Here is a 19,255-nt window from a genome sequence, read left to right on the forward strand (position 1 = left end):
CAGGATGTACATAATATTCCTGCTTGCAGTATGGACATGATACTGAAAAACAGAGCTCAGATTCTTTTGAGTTCTGCATGTCTGGCTATATTGTGTGCCCTGTGACGATTTACTTCTAATTCAGTCCTTCCCTTATTGAATTAACTCAAACCTTCATGAGATGTCCTTTTACTCATTGGCCTTCATTTGACATAAATGCTATTGTAAACCCAAATTTGAAAAGTTTGGGATCAGTGAATCAAAATTAAGAAGGTTACTGCGCAAATTTTCAGAACCTTCAATGCACTAATGCATGTTGTGATTGTTCAGGAAATGAATATATGATATGTCTACTTTCTGGAGCTTCCTGCAGTTTGTTAATGAACATTCCAGGGCAAATCAGTCACATACTTTCAATTACTATAAAAGGTGTCTTTTTTCTAAATTTCTTGTGTCTTTGAAGCATTTATTTTTCTACTTCATATTTTTTTTTTCTCCTTTGTATTCACTCGTGTCTCTCTCTCTCTCTCTCTCTCTCTCTCTCTCTCATTCTCTTTAAGGTACTTACTGTCAACAACGGGAAGTAGAGGCCATTACTGAAGGCGTTGAAGAAGATGAAGGATTTTGCTGTTGTGAACCTGGTCATATTCCTCATGTGCTTTCATTTAATGCTGCATTTAGCCAGCGCTGGCTAGCTTGGGAAGTGATAGTCACTAAGTATATTCTGGAGGGGTATAGCATCACTGACAATAGTGCTGCTTCTATGCTTCAAGTCTTTGATCTTCGGAAAGTACTCACCACTTACTATGTCAAGGTAAGGGAATGTGCCTCATTAGATCTTCTGATAGTTGGAAGTTTTTCTTGGGAAAGACTTATGTATATTTTTTGTACCTGTGCTTTGCTTCTAAGTAGTGATTTAAATTCTCTAGTATCCAGTAAGTCAGTAAAGTATACCTATGAAGGTCTTGCTGTTTCTTTTTTTAGTTGAACTTAGTCCATTTGTTTATTAATAATAATAGCTATTATTTGTAGTTCGTGTGTTTTAGGCACCGGGCTAAGGAATATGCATATATACAAATATATGTATCTTACCCAGTTTCCTAAGGGAGTATCACATCTCTGTTTTACAAGTAAACAAAAATCAGATGTTACCTGTCCCAAGTCCTCTAACTGGCAAATGGAGTTATGGATTTAAAACATAGGCTTGTCTGACTCCTGCGCCCTTGCTGTTGACCACTGCTTTGCACTGCTTTCAATAAACTGAATAAAAGTATTCCAAGATTTGGGAGTTCCCCAAGACCACCCTCACTTGTGACACCACTGCAGGGGCCACTCTCAGATTCAGTAATTTGCCAGAAGGACTCACAGAACTCAGCAAGGCCATTATACTCTTGATTAGGATTTATAACGGTGGAAGGATACAGATTAAAATCAGCCATGCAAATAGGCATATAGGGCAGGGTCCAGAAACACCAAGGCATGAGCTTCCAGTCGTCTTCTCCCGGTGTAGTTGTGCACACAATGCCCATTTCTCCTGGCAGCAAATGTGTGACAGTATTCACAGAGTATTGTCAACTAAGGAAGCTTGCTTCAGCCACGGTATATAGAGTTTTTATTGGAGTGCAGTCACTTAAATGTGGCTGACCACCCACACGGCCAGCCTTAGTTTCCAGCTCCTCCAGAGGTCATGGCTCTAAGCCCCAAGTGAACAAAGAGTCTTAATCAGCCAAGGCATTCCAAGGGAGTAGAAGTTATTTCCCAGGACCCAAGGGCAGATACCAAACCTCTCTTTAGGCAAGGCTAGTTCTTTACTACACCGGTATTCTGTTTTTGCTGAAGATTTTACAAGATTACAGCACAGCTATGATTTGGCGGCCTGCAGACAAGGCCAATATTTTCAAGAGGGAAATGTATGCTAAATTTCGGTGACTCATGTCTGGATTTTCCATATCTGTTTTACTTCCTTTGTGTATCACCTTATTTGTGCTGATTGGGATGAATGTTAAATCTTATATTTAATGTTTGGTTAAACCCAACCTCAGGGAGATAGATTTTATAGTTTTTACATGCTGTGCGTCTGCATGTGTATATGGGATTTTCCAATTCTGATTCTAAATAGGTATATTTCTGTCGCTTTATTATTATAATTCTATAACTTGACCTAGTATCACAAGCTGATTTAATAACTTTCTATGAGCAATTTCTCAAATCCATCACAGTAAAGTTTTTCTGCCTCTCTTAAAATACCCTAAACTCAAAAGTTCTAAAATCAATAGAATTATTTTGAATTTGCCTTGCTGAATTTATGGTTGTGATTTTTAAAGTATTAAGTTAACTGTTCATCCAGAAAGACCTGAGGTACATTTTTTACAGAATTCCTAAAATGTATTCTTACAGTATTGAGCTAGAATAAAATATTAAGTTATACAATCAGTATAAACTGTTGGCATTTATTTAGTGAGAAATTGGAGTGAATCCAAATTATAATTTAACCTGGATTTTTTTTTTTTTAAATCTTTTCCTCATTAGGGTATCATTTATTATGTTACAACTTCTTCTAAGCTAGAGGAGTGGCTAGCTAATGAGACAATGCAGGAGGGACTGCGTTTGTGTGCAGATCGAAATTATGTTGATGTAGACCCAACATTTAATCCAAACATTGATGAAGACTATGACCATCGACTAGCTGGCATATCCAGGGAGAGTTTCTGTGTGATTTACCTCAACTGGATAGAGTATTGCTCTTCCCGAAGAGCAAAGGTAGAGGTTATTTCATTTATAACTGTTTGAGCCTATTTTTTCAGAGATGGAAAGACTATCCCTGTTTGTTACTATGAGGTCAGTTTTTCCAGATCTTCCTCTTCCTGATCATCTGAGTAAGAGAATCTGCTGTTGTTAAAAAAAATAAAACAAAACTCAGAGGTTGAGGGGAAGCAGTATTCTCCAGATAGCAATTTGATTTTCTTTACTATAGTTATAGTCACTGGGAGGGTAATACAGCCGTCACTAATAGCCAGCTTATGTCCAGAAATAACTAATTAATAGATAGAATATTGTATTTTCAGGAGAGGACGTTATCAGTAATGGTGTATACCAGTAAATACTTTGAGATGTTTTGCTAAGATCCTTATACTTTATAAAACAGCCAGTTTTTTAAATTTGTTCTGCTATTATAAAGTATTAGATTTTACTTAAAGGTTTCAAAGAGCCTCCTCATACATATTGATACTTCATTTTATACTGATTTGCTAAGCTTCTTCTCATTAGAACTATTTGAAGACATGGAAATTGTATGCTAGTTGAGTTCTTCATTCTGATTTGTTAAATATCTTCTGATTTGTTAAAATACCTTTATACCTTTCTGATAACTAATGTTCTTTGTTTTTTAAAGCCACTGGATGTAGACAAAGATTCATCCCTGGTGACTCTTTGTTATGGACTTTGTGTTCTGGGACGGAGAGCTTTGGGGACTGCATCCCACCATATGTCCAGGCAAGGAAGGCATTTCTGTTTTCAGGAAAAGAGTAGGGGGAGTTATATAACATAAATCTGAAAAATCTGAGATAGCTTTTTAGAATGCTTATTCTATGCTAATTTATTGCAAAAGTCTCTTCTGATACTGGTTTTTTATAGATCTTTGAACATAGTTGAGTTCTCTCAAGTGGTTAATAGCTGGCTTTTAAAATTCACACGTGTGGGTAACTACTGGTAACAAGAATTTAATGGAGTTAAGGCATTTTTAATAATCACCCCATAAAGTTTATTGGTCTCCCCCTGTTTTATATCTGTTTTTCTAATGATTTACCTCTTTTTATTTTTCCATATATCCATGTAGTTTTTGTCCAAAGCATTTATGCTTTTAATATGGCTAATATAGTACATTAGATTTAGGGAGTATAAATATAAACTGAATTTCTTGACATACGTACGCATCTTAATGAATTAGAATTAAGAAATATTACCTGGTTTAGATTCTTTTGTGATTACTATATGTTTTCCAATAGGCCCTCCTTAAGTTTTTGTAGCTTATATACTCTTCGTTGTTGATTTTCATGGACTCACTGTTATAGTGGTTATTAAACAAGGATCCCAGCCCAAACAGGCCCTATATCCCCTGTGATTCTGATTGAGGGGTTCTGGCATTAGTACAGTCTTTGGAATCTGTATTTGCAAAACACTCCCAGATGATTCTGATGTACAACCACATGTAAGAATCAGTGTGATGGTAGATCTTTGTCAAAATGTGTAAACTTTTATCTCCAATCCTAACAGTAATTTAGAGTCATTCCTCTATGGACTACATGCCCTATTTAAGGGAGATTTCCGTATTTCTTCAATTCGAGATGAATGGATCTTTGCTGACATGGAATTACTAAGGAAAGTAGTAGTCCCGGGGATCCGCATGTCCATTAAACTTCATCAGGTAAGAAAAGGAAAACTATAATGTATTACTGGTGTTTAATGGTGCTGGTTCACTTCCAAATTATGTTCCTGGGGAACTTTTTGAGAAACATTTCATTTGAAAAACAGAAAAACATGATTTATGGCAAGATATTAAATCTTAGAAGCCTGAACGTATGTTTCTAAGAGTAAATTTGAATATTAATATTAAAGAGTAAATGATCTGGGCACGAACTTGAGTCAAACTGTAAGCAGTGACAAACTGGAAATAAAGGTCCCTCACCCTTAGAATTCTTGTTTTGACCTCACATTTCACATGTGATTCAAGCCTCTTCCGTAGCTGAATGTTAGCCAACTCCCAGTGCAGTGGAGTAGCATCTCGGTGGAGTTGTAAGTGCTGCTATTACTGTACTCTGTGTTTAGTGTAGCAAGTTATACAGAACGATAGATGGTCAGGACAGATTTAGCCTTAGTTAAATAATCCTAATAGGGTAATAAAAATTAAAATGTAACCCCCAAATACGTTTCCAAAGCCCTGGATCATTTCAAGACTGTATTATGAGATTAAGAACTGGTGCTTGCTGCCCTAATCATTCCACTTGACAATAGTCATCAGATCTGGTGACAAAGACTGCCTGATAAGCCTCATTAAAATGCATCTTTTATACTCAAATCTGTTTGAATATTTTTCCCCCCACATAAAGGGTGAATTACTCTGCAAGTGATAATACTATAATCTAAGACTGCTGGAATAAAGTCAATGTCCCATATTATTAGGAGATTACTGATCAGGGATATATTATTTGAAAGTCTCTGTTGAAAATGGAATAGTATTTTGAGGATCATGGAGAAAATGTACATTTGGGAACAAAGAGTTGTCCATCTTCAGACTGGCTTTCTGGTTTTGAGACAATTCAGTGTCTTTAAAAGAAAAAAATAATGACTTTAGGTTAAAGTGTTTTTAAAACTTCAGAATTTCTCAAAAGGCACTGATTAATATATCTGCTCTGTAAGAAATACTCTTTTACATAACATGATTATCTAACAACTCCAAATAGATTGTCAGTTAATTCTAAAAGTTATGACAAGTATTTTATCTCCATTTGTCAGAGAAGAAACTGAGGCACAGGGTATCTGTATTTTCTGATACCGTAGGTCTTTGCCGCCATCTCTTCCTACAGGTGCTCTTACCTGTTGCTGCCACGTTCATTTCCTTACATGTTCCTTTGGCGGTGGCGTTATTGCCCGTGACAGTGTTTCTCTACCTTACATGATGGCCCAACACAGTTGGGTAAACTCACTCTCATTAGCCGTGACTGACAACAACAGTGACAAGCAGGGGGTAAGGGGTTGGAATCAGGAACCCAGGAGCCACGGAAGGCTGGTGAGGGGAAGGTAGGGGACACAAGTGCCCCTGGAAAAATTCCATAATTCTGACACACCTTTGAGAAGGCTGAGGTGGACCCATTCAGTGGTAAGAAACAACCATTTATGAGCATCATTTTGAGACAGAATTTGGGTTGCCCATGAGGGACTCTCAGGCCAAGAAAAGATAGATCTGTAAATAGGTAATCTCCAAGGTTTGTATGTTGTATACTCCTGAAAACTCCCAAAAGCAAAAAATGGGCAATGTTAAGCGAACAATATTAAAAGAGAGGATATGCATACACATTCCATAGAACCCAGAAATAATTACCTAAGAGAATGAAAGTTTATGTCTGTACAAAGAACACACATGTGTGCATTGGAGTCTTAATTGTAATTGCCTCAAACTGGAAACAACTCAACTGTCCATCAACAGACGAACAAATTATGGTATATCTACATGATAGAATATTACATAGCAATAAAAAGGAATGGACTACTGTTAGACTCCACAACATGAATGAATCTCAAACATTATGCAGAGTAGAAGCCAGACATAAAAAGAGACATATTGTATAATTTTATTTATATAAAATCTAAAGCCAAACTAGTCTGTAGCCACAGAGAGCAGATTAGTGGTCCTTTGGGATGTGGAGATTGATTGAATGCCAAAAGACAGGAAGGAGTGTTTGGGGATGAGGGAGAACTTTTATATCTAGAATGTAGCAGTGGTTACATGGGTGTGCATATTTGTCAAAATGCTTCTAACTGCATGGTTAAAATGGTATCGTTTGTTATATGTAACTTATACTTCAAACTTAAAAAAAGGTTTTTTTTCCCCCAGAAAGCTAGAAATATAAAGTTTCTCTTAACCCTTGCCTCTCAATCTTTGCTAATGTGTGTTTAGTACTTTGTAGGTGTTTTTAATTTTTGCTTTTTCCTTTACAGTTCTTTTTTGATTTTTTAATTCTCCAATCTAATGTATTATGTTTTTACTTTATAAGTTAAAATTTATAATCTGTGTAGTATTTATAATTTTACACTGTTGTGCAGCTTATTAGTGTTCTTATATACATGATGTCTCCACAACCCAGAAAATTATCATTATCATTATTATTTTTTAGTAAACTGGGGGGGAAACCCATTTATTTATTTAATTTTTGAGAGACAGAGACAGAAGGTGAGTGGGGGAGGGGCAGAGAGAGAGAGGAAGGTACAGAATCTGAAACAGGCTCCAGGCTCTGAGCTGTCAGCACAGAGCCCCACACAGGGCTCGAACAACCGTGAGATCACCACCTGAGCCGAAGTCTGATCCTTAACTGACTGAGCTACCCAGGCGCCCCAACCCAGAAAATCATTTAAATCCCAATTTGGTAGGTGAAGACTAAGAACTCAGAGAAATTAAGCAAATTGCCTTTTTTATGTGTTCTCTTCTTGTTCATGTGTTTTCTTCTCTATTTAATCATTTTGTAAAACACTTTACCTCCTTGTTTTACCATTGTCATTAGTCTCAACATCCAGTTTGGCTTATAAGTGACATGATGAAAATCTTACAGTCAGTCTGTGATTGAGGACAAAGATGTTTTGTTTTGAGAGTGTGTGCGTGAGAGAAAGCAGGGGAGGAGCAGAAGCAGAAAGAGAAAGAATCTTCAGCAGGCTCCCTGCTCAGCAGAGAGCCTGACATGGGGATCAGTCTCACAACCCTGAGATTATGACCTGGGCCAAAATCAAGAGTCAGATGTTCAACTGACCGTGGCACCCACGTGCCCCATATTTCTTATTCGTCTTTACATCATCATTGCTTAGCACAATGCTTGGCCGCCAATGAATGCTAAATGAATCAGTTTCATTATCTTCAAAAAATATATCTTGTGCATTGGCTTATAACTTCTCAAGTGTATTTTTAAAACGCCTTTGAAAAACTTTTGCCAGAACTGGGAACATTTGCTCTTTTTATTTGAAACATAATGAAAAAGATCACCCAAGAGTATCTTCCCATCACCCCATACCATTGTACAGCCCTTCCAAGAAGCAGCCACTGCCAATAATTTGATGTATATCTTTTCTGATTTCCCTAAGTTCATAGACATTTCCATCTATATGTATAAATATTTGCCTTTTTAAAAATATAATTGTGCTACATAAAATGATCTGTGGCATATGCTTTCCCCCCTATTTAATATAACATGGATGGGGTATCTGGGTGGCTCATTTGGTTAAGTGTCCAACTCTTGATTTTGGCTCAGGTCATGATCTCACAGTTCGTAAGATCAAGGCCTGTGTTGGGCTCTGTGCAGACATCAAGGAGCCTGCTGAGGATATTCTCTCTCTCTCTCTCTCTCTCTCTCTCTCTCTCTCTCTGCCCCTCCCCTGCTCAGTGTACATATGTGTGTGCTATTTCTCTCTCAAAATAAATAAACTTAAAAAATACATATAACATGAATAGCCAGCACATACAGAGGCACATCACATTTTTAACAGCTCTGTAGTATTTCAGGGTATGATTTTTAACTACAGTTTATTTAGCAATTTCTGTATTCATGGACATTCTGCTTGTTTCAAATACTTTGCCTCCAAAGCAATATTCATTCAGCCCAATGAGAAGAAATATTTGAACAAGATTAAACATACTCCATTTTGACATGCCTAATATTTTCCAACTTTGTCCATTTTATTAAGAATATAATTATTGCCTAGGTCTGCACTTTTATTTTCCATTCAAAAATTATACCAACACTACCATACAAAGGAACTGTTCCTTCCCTAGAGGAACTATTTGCTACAAGAGAGTGCATTATATGAAATCTGGTTATCTGCTGATATGAGAAAGTGAGCTTAATATTTAAAGGAAAGGTTAGGAGGGTTGGTGTACAGAGGTATTGTTAATTTGTAAACGTGGCTTAGGCCACGTTCTTTAGAAACAGAGTCAGAGTCCAGGACTCCTGTGCAAGAGATTGACAGGGTGCCCTCCGGGGAATTTGTAAGGAAGGGAGAGAAGCAAGGAAAAAGCTAAACAAAACTTGTATTTCAGCTGAATTCTAGCTTCCGCTGAATTCTAGAGTGAGTTCTGGAGTGTCAGTGTCACCAAGAGTTATATTAGAGGGAACTTTTATGTATATTAGAGTTGTATGTAAGAGGGAATTTTTATGTAGTTTAGCCTTCCTTAACTGATAGCAGTGAGACAGTTCTTGAACAGAAAAAAATTATGTGTGAATGAAGACATGTAAAACCCAACTTGAATGAGAAAAAGAATATACATAAAAATGGGAAAGGTATTTATTTATTTAAAACTTAGAGGATAGGGTTGGATTGAAGAATTTACAAAAGTAGTACGGCAGTAATGAGCTAATCCCTAATCTGATTGAATTTAAGAATCTCTGATTTATCTCTAACAATAATATGTATGGATATGAAACATTCATATTAAACCAGTTTTTAAGAATTTTCATTTAGTAACTGAGTAGTAACTATAGAAGCTTTTATCAGTACACTGGAAGTCCTTCACTTCCTATAAACCATATTTTGGGGGCACTTGGATTGCTTAGTTAAGCATCCAACTTCGTCTCAGGTCATGATCTCACAGTTCGTGAGTTTGAGCCCCACGTGGGGCTCTGCACTGACTGTGGAGTCTGCATGGGATTCTCTGTCTCCCTCTCCCTCTCCCTCTCTCTCTCTCTCTCTCTCTCTCTCAGCCCTGTTAGTGCTCTGTCTCTCTCTCAAAATAAATAAACTTTAAAAAAAAAACATTTTTTATTTCTGTTTAGGATCATTTCACTTCTCCAGATGAGTATGATGACCCTACTGTGCTCTATGAAGCCATTGTGTCTCATGAAAAGAACCTTGTAATAGCTCATGAAGGGGACCCTGCGTGGCGGAGCGCGGTTCTTGCCAATTCTCCCTCCCTGCTTGCTCTGCGGCATGTCATGGATGATGGCACCAATGAATATAAGATCATAATGCTGAATAGACGATACCTGAGCTTCAGAGTCATTAAGGTAAGTTTTTGAGGCGTTTGTGTCTGAAAAAAGAAGAAAGGAACTTACATAACCTTGTCCTAACTTTAAAAAGTCATTGAAGGGGCGCCTGGGTGGCTCAGTCGGTTAAGCGTCCGACTTCAGCTCAGGTCACGATCTCACGGTCCGTGAGTTGGAGCCCCCCCCATGAGTTCGAGCCTGCTTCCGATTCTGTGTCTCCCTCTCTCTCTGCCCCTCCCCCGTTCATGCTCTGTCTCAAAAATAAATAAACGTTAAAAAAAAACAAAAGTCATTGAAACTCTTTTTATAGACAAAAAAAAAAAAATGACCATACTACATTAGCATTATTTATGAGCACTTAATTTGATTTATTTTAATGTAATTTATTCTGTCCTCTGAAATTTTCTCAAGTACGATAGAGTCTTACAATGTTTGCTTATTTTCTTTCTGTGGGAGTCTTATCTATTATATATGCTATCTCTTCTTAGAATATCAGCATCTCTTCTTAGAATATCAGCACCACATTGCTAATCTGATTCCTAGGTTGCAAAATAATACCATAGTTTGTACTTTTCATTGTTTTTTATTTTTTGATTTTTTAAACATCTCATGGCTTTAGGTAGCTTAATTTCTGAGATTTTATTTTAATAGTTTATAACGATTTGCTTTTTATCTACTTCATTTAATCAACCTGCAAAGTCACAAACATCCTTTTAACTCTAAATATTTGTTACTGCTCATTTCTATCAAAAATATCTTATTACCCCAATTGCAAAATGCAACACTTTATCAATTTGGTAAACTTGGTATTTTTGTAAGGCAGACCAGGGAAGAGAGTACCGTGGCTGCTTATTATTTAACAGCCTATGAATGACAATGGAAAATTGAAGAGCTCCTATTCAAATGTGACGTACTTGTATTTCTTGCTTTTCACTGTTATCATAGGTCTTTTGTATCTCTCCCATTTATACTCTTCTGTTTATATGAGTTTCATTCTTGGCCCCTTAACCTAATTCCCACGTGTTCTGGTTTTCAGGTTAATAAGGAATGTGTCCGAGGTCTTTGGGCAGGACAACAGCAAGAGCTTGTGTTTCTACGTAACCGTAATCCAGAGAGAGGGAGCATCCAGAATGCAAAACAAGCTCTGAGAAACATGATAAACTCATCTTGTGATCAACCTATTGGCTACCCAATCTTTGTCTCCCCCCTGACAACTTCTTACTCTGACAGCCACGAACAGCTTAAAGAAATCCTTGGGGGACCTATCAGCTTGGGCAATATCAGAAACTTCATAGTGTCAACCTGGCACAGGTGAGCCATGGGGTTGCATATTTCAGTGATGGTGTGTCCTGACCATCTTCATCCAAGCAGTTTTCATGAGCATCACCTGGAAAGCTTCTAGAAAAAATACAGATGCCATGGCACAATCTAAACCTATTCTATCAGGAACTTCGGGAAGTAGTCTGTTTCAAACTCTTATTCAATACATCAAATGTACAACTCTGGTCAATAACCACTGCTCCAGGGGCACCTGGGTGGCTTAGTCAGTTGAGTGTCTGACTCCTGATTTTGGCTCAGGTCATGATCTTGTTCATGGGATTGAGCCCCACGTCAGGTTCTGTGCCTGAGATTCTCTCCCTGGCGCTCTGCTCCTTCTTTGCTTGTGCTCGCTCGCTCGCTCTCTCTCTCAAAATAAATAAATAAACTTTAAAAAAAAAAAAAGAACCATTCCTCCAGCATTTGGTAGAATCTTGAATAGTTCCCTTTTCTTTAGCTTTTCTTATTCTATATTGCAGCATAGTGCCACTATTAGGATGTGTGAGCCAACAAACGGCAAATTAGAGAAAAACGTAGGAAACCTGAACAAGCTGATTACTTTTGTTTTATTCCATTCTAGCAGTAGGGGGCGCACACTGTATTTGCTGAAACTCCTGCTTGTGCGATGCGGAGATACTACTGCCATTTTAACAATCCAGTCATCACTCAGATCTCGAATCTGTGGTGTCTTCAAGTGTGCACATGAGTTTTTTCTCTTCCTTTGTCTAGTAAATTACGGTGTTTTGTATAGGAACATCATAGTTTGGTGACTGGTGAAGAAAAGTCACGGAGTATCTTCAATTTCTTACAAGCTTTTGTTCAGATCGTTAAATAACAGAACTTAAAAACAGGATGTGGAACTGGGGTGGCAAACTCTCAAATAGACATCTTCTTCTAGGCATATTCAGAAAAAAAAAAAAAGTTTCACCATTTTAGTATAAGAAAGAAGAAATAAACCAGAGTGGCGTTCGAAGAAATTTCTTTCCAAAACTATCCGTTGTGCTGGAATTGCCTTGAAGAGGTTGAGTTCTCTTCCCCTGAGAGAAATGGTATAGAGATTAGAGTGCCTAACTGCCCTGGTTTGCCCAGCACTGAGAGGTCTCCTGGGAAGCAAGACGTTCAGTGCCAGACTGAGACAATTAATTGTAGGCTATCCGGGATAGTTGGTCACCCCACATTAAAAAGGCAGGGGCGGGGCAGTGATTACAGCAGTGCTCATCCAAGTGTGCTACAGCAGAAATGAGGTCTTCAGGGGTGCACACTTCAGAGGCGCTGAACAGACACTGCCAAGAATTCTGTTTCCATCTGTAATCTTAATGGTGCAGTTTTGTTATGTGCAGTTTATTATGGTTCAGGAAAGAAGGCAAGATCAGAAAAGATGATAGAGTATATAAAAGTGAAGGTAGATTGGGAAGAATTGAGGCAGTGAGTATAACGGGAATAGTTCTTAGGCCATCCTTTGAAAACATAACTGACCTTTTTTTGTTTCTCATATTGACTATGCTGTAAAGACTTTGGAAGGTGAATGTTAGTAGCATTAAACATTCTGAATAGCTGGAAATAGAATAAAACCCTTATCTTGAGGTGATTGTGGGATAATGCTGCTTACTTTGGTGTTTGTTCCCAGGTTAAGGAAAGGGTGTGGGGCTGGCTGTAACAGTGGTGGCAATATTGAAGATTCCGACACTGGAGGTGGAATTTCCTGCACTAGTAACAATGCAACAAGTGCCAGTGACCCCCATAGCAATGTGTCCCAGGGAAGCACTGCAAATCCAGGGCAAGGGTCGGGAGCAGGACCCCATCCACCTGTCACATCTTATCCTCCAGCACTAGGTAATGTGAAAACAAACTTACGTGTCTAAGCCTCTTAGCTCTGGGGCTCAGTTAGTATGCATGTCTAAAGAGGATTCTAGATTACCTACTTGGAAATATGTAAAAATATTTTGTTTGATTCCTGGTTGGATGTTATCCTATTTATATTTATCCCTTTATATATACGTAAAATTTGAAATGTCATGTCTTTGTAAGTATAATTTTTAAAGGCTAATAATAATCTAGTTTATAATGTGATTAACTTCTCTTTCATTGGTCAATGATTTGGTTTCTTCGAATGTTACAAATAAACTTTGTGACTGCTGTTTTCTTGGGCTAGAGACTTTAAAAATGCAATCACTAAATCAAAGTTTATGGGAATATTTAAGATTCATGACACATAAGGCCAAAAGTCTTTCCAGGAAGCTTTTGTTTTTGTTTTTGTTTTTTTAACCAGTTGGTACTCTCACCAGTTATACAAAGGAATGCCCATCCTGTAAACTTTGACCTGGAGTATTATCGGTTCCCTGCTTGCTCAGAACAGGAGAAGGGGTGGTCTTTAATTTCATTGTTTTAATTTGCATTGCTCTGATACCCAAGACTGAAAGGTTTTAAATTGAGTTTATCAGCTGTTTCTCTCTTTGAAGTACCTGTTAAATCTCTTGCCCATTTTTCTATTTGGTCTTTTTATTTTATTTGTATATTCTGTATTCAAGTTCTTTGTCAGTTTTCTGTACTACAAATGTCTTTTCCCATTCTATCCCTTGACTTTCGATTCTCTTTCTGTGAAGAGTGCCTCCCCTTCTTTTATATATATATGTATGTATATATGTATGTATATATATATGCATATATAATTATTAATTATATATTATATAAATATATTGTACAAATTAATTTATATGTGATGATTATTATATATTATGTTATATAAATATATATATAATTAATTTTTTAAGTTTATTTATTTTGAGAGACAGAATCCTGGGCAGGCTCCATGCTGTCAGCACCAAGCCTGATGCAGGGCTCGAACTCAAGAACTGTGAGATCATGACCTGAGCCGAAACCAAGAATCAGATGCTTAACCCGCTGAGCCACCCAGGCACCCCGAGTAGCTTCTCTTTTGACAAGAAGTTCTTGGTTTTAGTGTGGAGCAATTTGCTGATCTTTTCCTTTCTGATTAGTACTTTTTATATCCTACTTAAGAAATTTTTTCCTATCCCAAGGCACTGATGGTATTTTTTTTTTTGTTTTACTGATTTTCCTTTTACATGATATCTGCAATCCACATGGTATGCAGTAGGAATCAGATTTAATCTGTTTTCATATGGCTGATTGGTTGATTCAGGACTGTCTCCCCCCCCCCCCGCTTTATATGAACGAGATGAAGTCTTAAGACATTTACTTATGTTTAAAAAAAATCCAATAGCATTGTAATCAAGACTAAATAGGTATATTATCAACATCTTGTGGTTCTTTTTTAACTTCTGAGTGAAAAGTTAAAACTTTCAGTGTGCTTTTTTACATGCTCTTACTTTGATCAGCTCTTTGTGTTTTCAGATAGAAAGTACATGGAGGAATTTTTTCATTAGAGTTAAAACTTACTTTCTAATTCTCACATTACTGTTAGGAGTCATGAAAAAGACAAACCTGAGGAATTCTATCAAGCAATTTGAAAAAGGACACAGAAGAACCTGCTATTCAGTATCACTGATAATTCATGTATAGTAGCAATCCTGTAATGGATACGAAGATTGCAATGTGGTATCATCATCTCTCTATAGACCGTGTAGTGTGTCATTGGAACGGATTGAAAGGCCACTAATTCTATACCTTGAGAAATAGTTATGGATCTTGCCACATGAATCCTTAGTAAATATTTCTCATGGTCTCGTTTCCATGAGATACTTAATTTCTGAAGTAATAAAGAGTTATTCTTGTTATTCTGAAATATTTCTGTGGAAGATATTTTAGGATTTATCCCAGCATTAAATCCAGATACTTGCTGAAATTATTTGTGTCTTTCTTTTACTCCAGAATTTTAATTTTTAAAAAGCTTTAGCAAATTGGGTGGCAATTTGGGCAAATTGGGCAGCAAACTGACTGAATGGCTCAGTCAGTTAAGTGACTGACTCTTGATCTTGGCTCAGGTCATGATCTTACAGTTTGTGATCTGCATTGACAGTGTGGACCCTACTTGGGATTCTCTCTCTCTCCCTCCCCCATTCACTCTCAAATAAATAAACTTAAAAAAAAATTGACAAGCTTTAGCAAATTAAAATTATATTATCAAAACCACACAAGAAAGCCGATCTCAAATATTTATTTATTTTTGATAACTTAAAAAGTTTTGAATATAAGCGTTAAATTCAGTACATTCAAGTCATTTTGCTTAAGGGATGAAGATTTAGGGGAAAAAAAAGAAAAGAACCGTGTTTGAATCACGCCATCTGGAATAAGTGCTGTTGTTTCTCCCTCGCTAGGCACTAGCCACAGCTCCCACTCTGTCCAGTCAAGCCTGGTCAGACAGTCCCCTGCTCGGGCCTCAGTGGCCAGCCAGTCGTCTTACTGCTACAGCAGCCGGCACTCGTCTCTCCGGATGTCCACCACGGGGTTCGTGCCCTGTCGGCGCTCGTCCACCAGTCAGATATCGCTCCGGAACTTGCCGTCCTCCATCCAGTCCCGCCTCTCCATGGTGAACCAGATGGAGCCCTCCGGTCAGAGCGGCGTGGGCTGTGTGCAGCATGGCCTCCCCTCTTCCAGCAGCTCCAGCCAGAGCATCCCGGCCTGCAAACATCACACTCTCGTGGGCTTTCTTGGGACAGAGGGAGGTCAGAGCAGTGCCGCCGATGCCCAGCCGGGCAACCCCTTAAGTCCTGCCAATAATTCACACGCCAAAAGGGGGGAAGTGATTTACAGAGTCCAAGTGAGTAAGCCCACAGTTCTGGCACTGTCTCACCTGTTTGTGTTTATTTCTCATTTGTCGGGTGGAGGATGCTGGTGAAAACACACCTCATATTACTTAGTCTGAAGACTAGGACGTTTTTGAATGTTGAAAAAAGTTTCTGCCAGCCTGAAAACTGGAGGCAAGTAGTTTCTCAGTGGTGATTGTTGTTCCGCACTCAGCTGTTGTCATGTGGCCCTGGCAGTAAGGGCTGCTGTAGGCTAAAAGGAATTCAGGAGGTGGCCTTTCAGATTGTTTTTTGTCCAGTTACAGGCCATGGAGAACTTGAGACTTAGTCTGGGAAAGAGATTTTACTTGAGATTATATAATCTGTCATCATCAAGAAAAAAATTGAATTAGAAATGACCCATATTTATTTACAATACAGATCGTGGATCCCAGTCAAGTTCTGGATGGGATCAACCTATCAAAAAGGAAAGAGCTGCAGTGGCCTGATGAGGGTGTCCGGTTAAAAGCTGGGAGAAACAGCTGGAAAGACTGGAGTCCTCAGGAGGGCATGGAAGGCCATGTGAGTTCTCTTACGAAGCTGACCCCTGCTCTCACTTTTTGTGTAGCCTGACCGACTTGTGTGCACGTTTTTAGCTAATTGATGCTCATGCTTTTTTAAATGCACCTTTTGCTGAATTATCAAACAGAATGTCTCTAATTTTAAGTGAAGTTTGCAAATACATTCAAGGTCCCTGCCACTAATTTATTTTATTCTGAATCATTAGGTGATTCACCGATGGGTGCCTTGCAGCAGAGATCCAGGTACTAGATCCCACATCGACAAGACAGTACTTCTGGTCCAGATTGATGATAAATATGTGACTGTCATTGAAACCGGGGTACTAGAACTTGGGGCTGAAGTGTGAGCCAGTGTTTTATAACTACATTTCTCTTCCCTCTCCATTCCGAGACGTTGGAAAAAGAGAGGAGAGCGCAGAAGATGCCTGCAGGTTTTCCTCTGCTCCTGTGTGGGAGATACTTGGATGTAGAGTGGGCTCGGCCAAGCGCCTCTCCTTCGCCCTTCACCCTGACTCCTGTCACTGTCTCCATCCCCAAATAAAGCTGAACTATTTTTTTAAGTTAGCTGCCGACAAAACATTTTGCATGAAGGATAAAGTTCTGTTAAATTACATCCTTACAAAAATTTTTTTCCTATGCATTGCCTATGCTTTAAATCAACAAACTCTTCATTTCTAAACTACGATCTCATATTTTTCTAATTTCTTTGCCAAAAATAATTGCCATGTTTTGTCATAGAACATGAAATCCATTTACCTTGATTTTTAAAAACAGACCAGTGTAGAAACCTTCACTTTGACGTTTAGCAGTATGAAAGTTTCATGTACAGTGAAAGAGACTATGAACAGACATAGATTTATCTTATTCCTTGAGCGCTAAAAAACTTTAATGAGAAAACTGCACTAATTTTTTACAACAATGCACTAAAGTCTGAGATTTCTCAGAACATTTATTTATATATAAAAATAAAATACCATTATTTAAATTGCCTTTGGGATTAACCCCTGCCCTTTCCTTAAACATACATAGCAGGAACTGTGCTGCTCATTTTTTTGTCAGTAACCTATACTCCATTGCCAGTACATTGGGTGTTTTCTCTAAAATGAACCTTAAGGGTCAAGAGGTACATAGCTTCATCGTTGGAGATAGCGGTCAGTGCGTCGGTCCTGTGAACACCACTGCCAGCTCCTGTGTCCACACATCGGAGGCGCTCCAGCACCGGTGTGCCCCAGCTCCTCTTGGGGCAAGCTCTGCTGGGGTCAGTTCTGGGAAGAAAATACTTTTATTTTTCAAAGAAGAAGATGAGCATCCAGGAACTTAAAAAAAGGATCGATTGCTTTTCTATTCAGAGTCATTAGCTCTTGAAGTTACTCACATGCAGTTCAGTTAATCAAGTAAAATTTTTTCAAACGAAATTATCCAGATGGTGCAGTTCTTGTTATGTCCCTCTTCAATAACCTCGCCTTTTATTTTGCTCCTCTCTTCTTTTTCTATTACTTGAATTTTATTTCCTGTAATTTATAGTGTGTAGGTGTAATTTGAAATATTTATAACTGTGAAATTGACTTAATATGTTGTCTCATAACTTAAATTTTATTGTTTTTTTTTTTTTTTTAAATACACGTGTATTCAGGGAAATATATAATTCAGATTTACAATTGGGCTAGGTGGCAACTGTGGTTTAGATTTAATTTTCAATTTCCGGCATTTTTTAAATCCTTCCGAAAACTTTCCCCTTTTGTGTGAAACTCCAAAGAATATGTATACATCTCCTGAGCATTTAGGAGCAGCCATCTTTCCACCCCACTGCAAACGGGAAGTAGAAAGCAGGTGTGAAGTTAATCTTCAATGTGTATTTTATTTAGTCTGATACATCCAGAGTGTTACTCTTTCCCCATGTGGCGCTAGCCACATTTCAGGTACTCACCGGCCACATGTGCCTGGTGGCTCCTGTATTGGACGACACAGGTGTAAAGTATCTTTTGATGAGGTGACAGGAGAGAGAAGCTGTTTCCGCACTAACCCCTACTGTCGCTCTCACAGTATAGCATAACACTTCCGTAGATGGAATGAAAACTAACATCCGACTACATTTCCATTCCACAGTGTGGTTATTTTGCCCTTTTCTAATTTACAGTTTTCGTAGTTATTCAGGATCCAGTGTACCTCGTGCTGACATTTCCAGACTTCGCGCTTTGCCAAATGTACTTTTTAAAAACATTTGTCAAGTGATTTACTGAACCTTTACACAAAGGTACCCATTCTAAATTGACCAACTAAAACGTATTTTCCTGATACTGTTGTTACATTCTGTATTTGCCGCATTTTGGCAAATCTACAGTATGTCATTAAGGTCCAAGGCTTTTATGTTTCTCTTCTGAAACCGAATATATGATCTGTCTATCTAACCATCTATATTTATTTAAAATCTTCTCAAAGGAATTATGATTCCTGCTGCCTGTTCTCTTTCTGAAATGAATATGATCTTTTCATGGTCATTACCTAGATGGGAAGATACATGGAATCCTTTCAGTCCTAAATGGAAGATAATTCATTTGCCTACACAGAAAAAAAAAAAAATCTGAGCTTCAGATGATTCAGTCAGAAGGGCTATTCCTAGCCTCACACCCCCTACCCCCAATTGTTAAACACATTACACGCTCCAAAAATGTAAGACTAGATTTTATATGGAACATATATATTGGGTCTTGATTTGGCATGATAACTGTGGACATTCTTCTCAAAGCAAGTTGAATTTTGTTATCAGATAACCCTTGAAGGAATTTATGGAATAGAAACCCTAACAGGAGCCCTGTTTTTATTTTTTAGTCTAAACCTGATGGTCTTTTAAAAGTCAGAATACTTTTCTAATAATTACGGCAGAGGAAGCAGTGATAATTGAAGACTCATGTCTTAACAACTGGACCTAAATTAT

The 19,255-nt window shown here is 38.0% G+C and overlaps 1 protein-coding gene across 8 annotated transcripts in view; it reads left to right on the plus strand.

Annotated features, from left to right (window-relative positions):
• PCNX1 (pecanex 1) overlaps positions 1-18,950 on the plus strand; it is a 168,823-nt gene extending 149,873 nt beyond the window's left edge. For 6 of the 8 annotated variants that reach the window (XM_040477561.1, XM_040477563.1, XM_040477562.1 and 3 more), the window contains 11 exons: positions 540-793; positions 2,509-2,739; positions 3,371-3,471; positions 4,252-4,402; positions 9,510-9,740; positions 10,756-11,030; positions 12,664-12,869; positions 15,332-15,774; positions 16,181-16,321; positions 16,527-16,563; positions 16,712-18,950. In XM_040477561.1, coding sequence (XP_040333495.1) covers positions 540-793; positions 2,509-2,739; positions 3,371-3,471; positions 4,252-4,402; positions 9,510-9,740; positions 10,756-11,030; positions 12,664-12,869; positions 15,332-15,774; positions 16,181-16,321; positions 16,527-16,563; positions 16,712-16,998 — 2,357 coding nt within the window. In that variant the 3' untranslated portion in view covers positions 16,999-18,950. Of the gene's footprint in view, positions 1-539; positions 794-2,508; positions 2,740-3,370; positions 3,472-4,251; positions 4,403-9,509; positions 9,741-10,755; positions 11,031-12,663; positions 12,870-15,331; positions 15,775-16,180; positions 16,322-16,526 lie in introns of all 8 variants that reach the window. The other 2 variants (XM_040477564.1, XM_040477567.1) reach the window with 1 other exon arrangement.
• Positions 18,951-19,255: the final 305 nt, after the last annotated feature.

Source organism: Herpailurus yagouaroundi, unplaced genomic scaffold (genome assembly GCF_014898765.1).
Source record: "Herpailurus yagouaroundi ecotype Mexico unplaced genomic scaffold, PumYag 141, whole genome shotgun sequence".
Classification (NCBI taxonomy): Eukaryota; Metazoa; Chordata; class Mammalia; order Carnivora; family Felidae; genus Herpailurus; species Herpailurus yagouaroundi.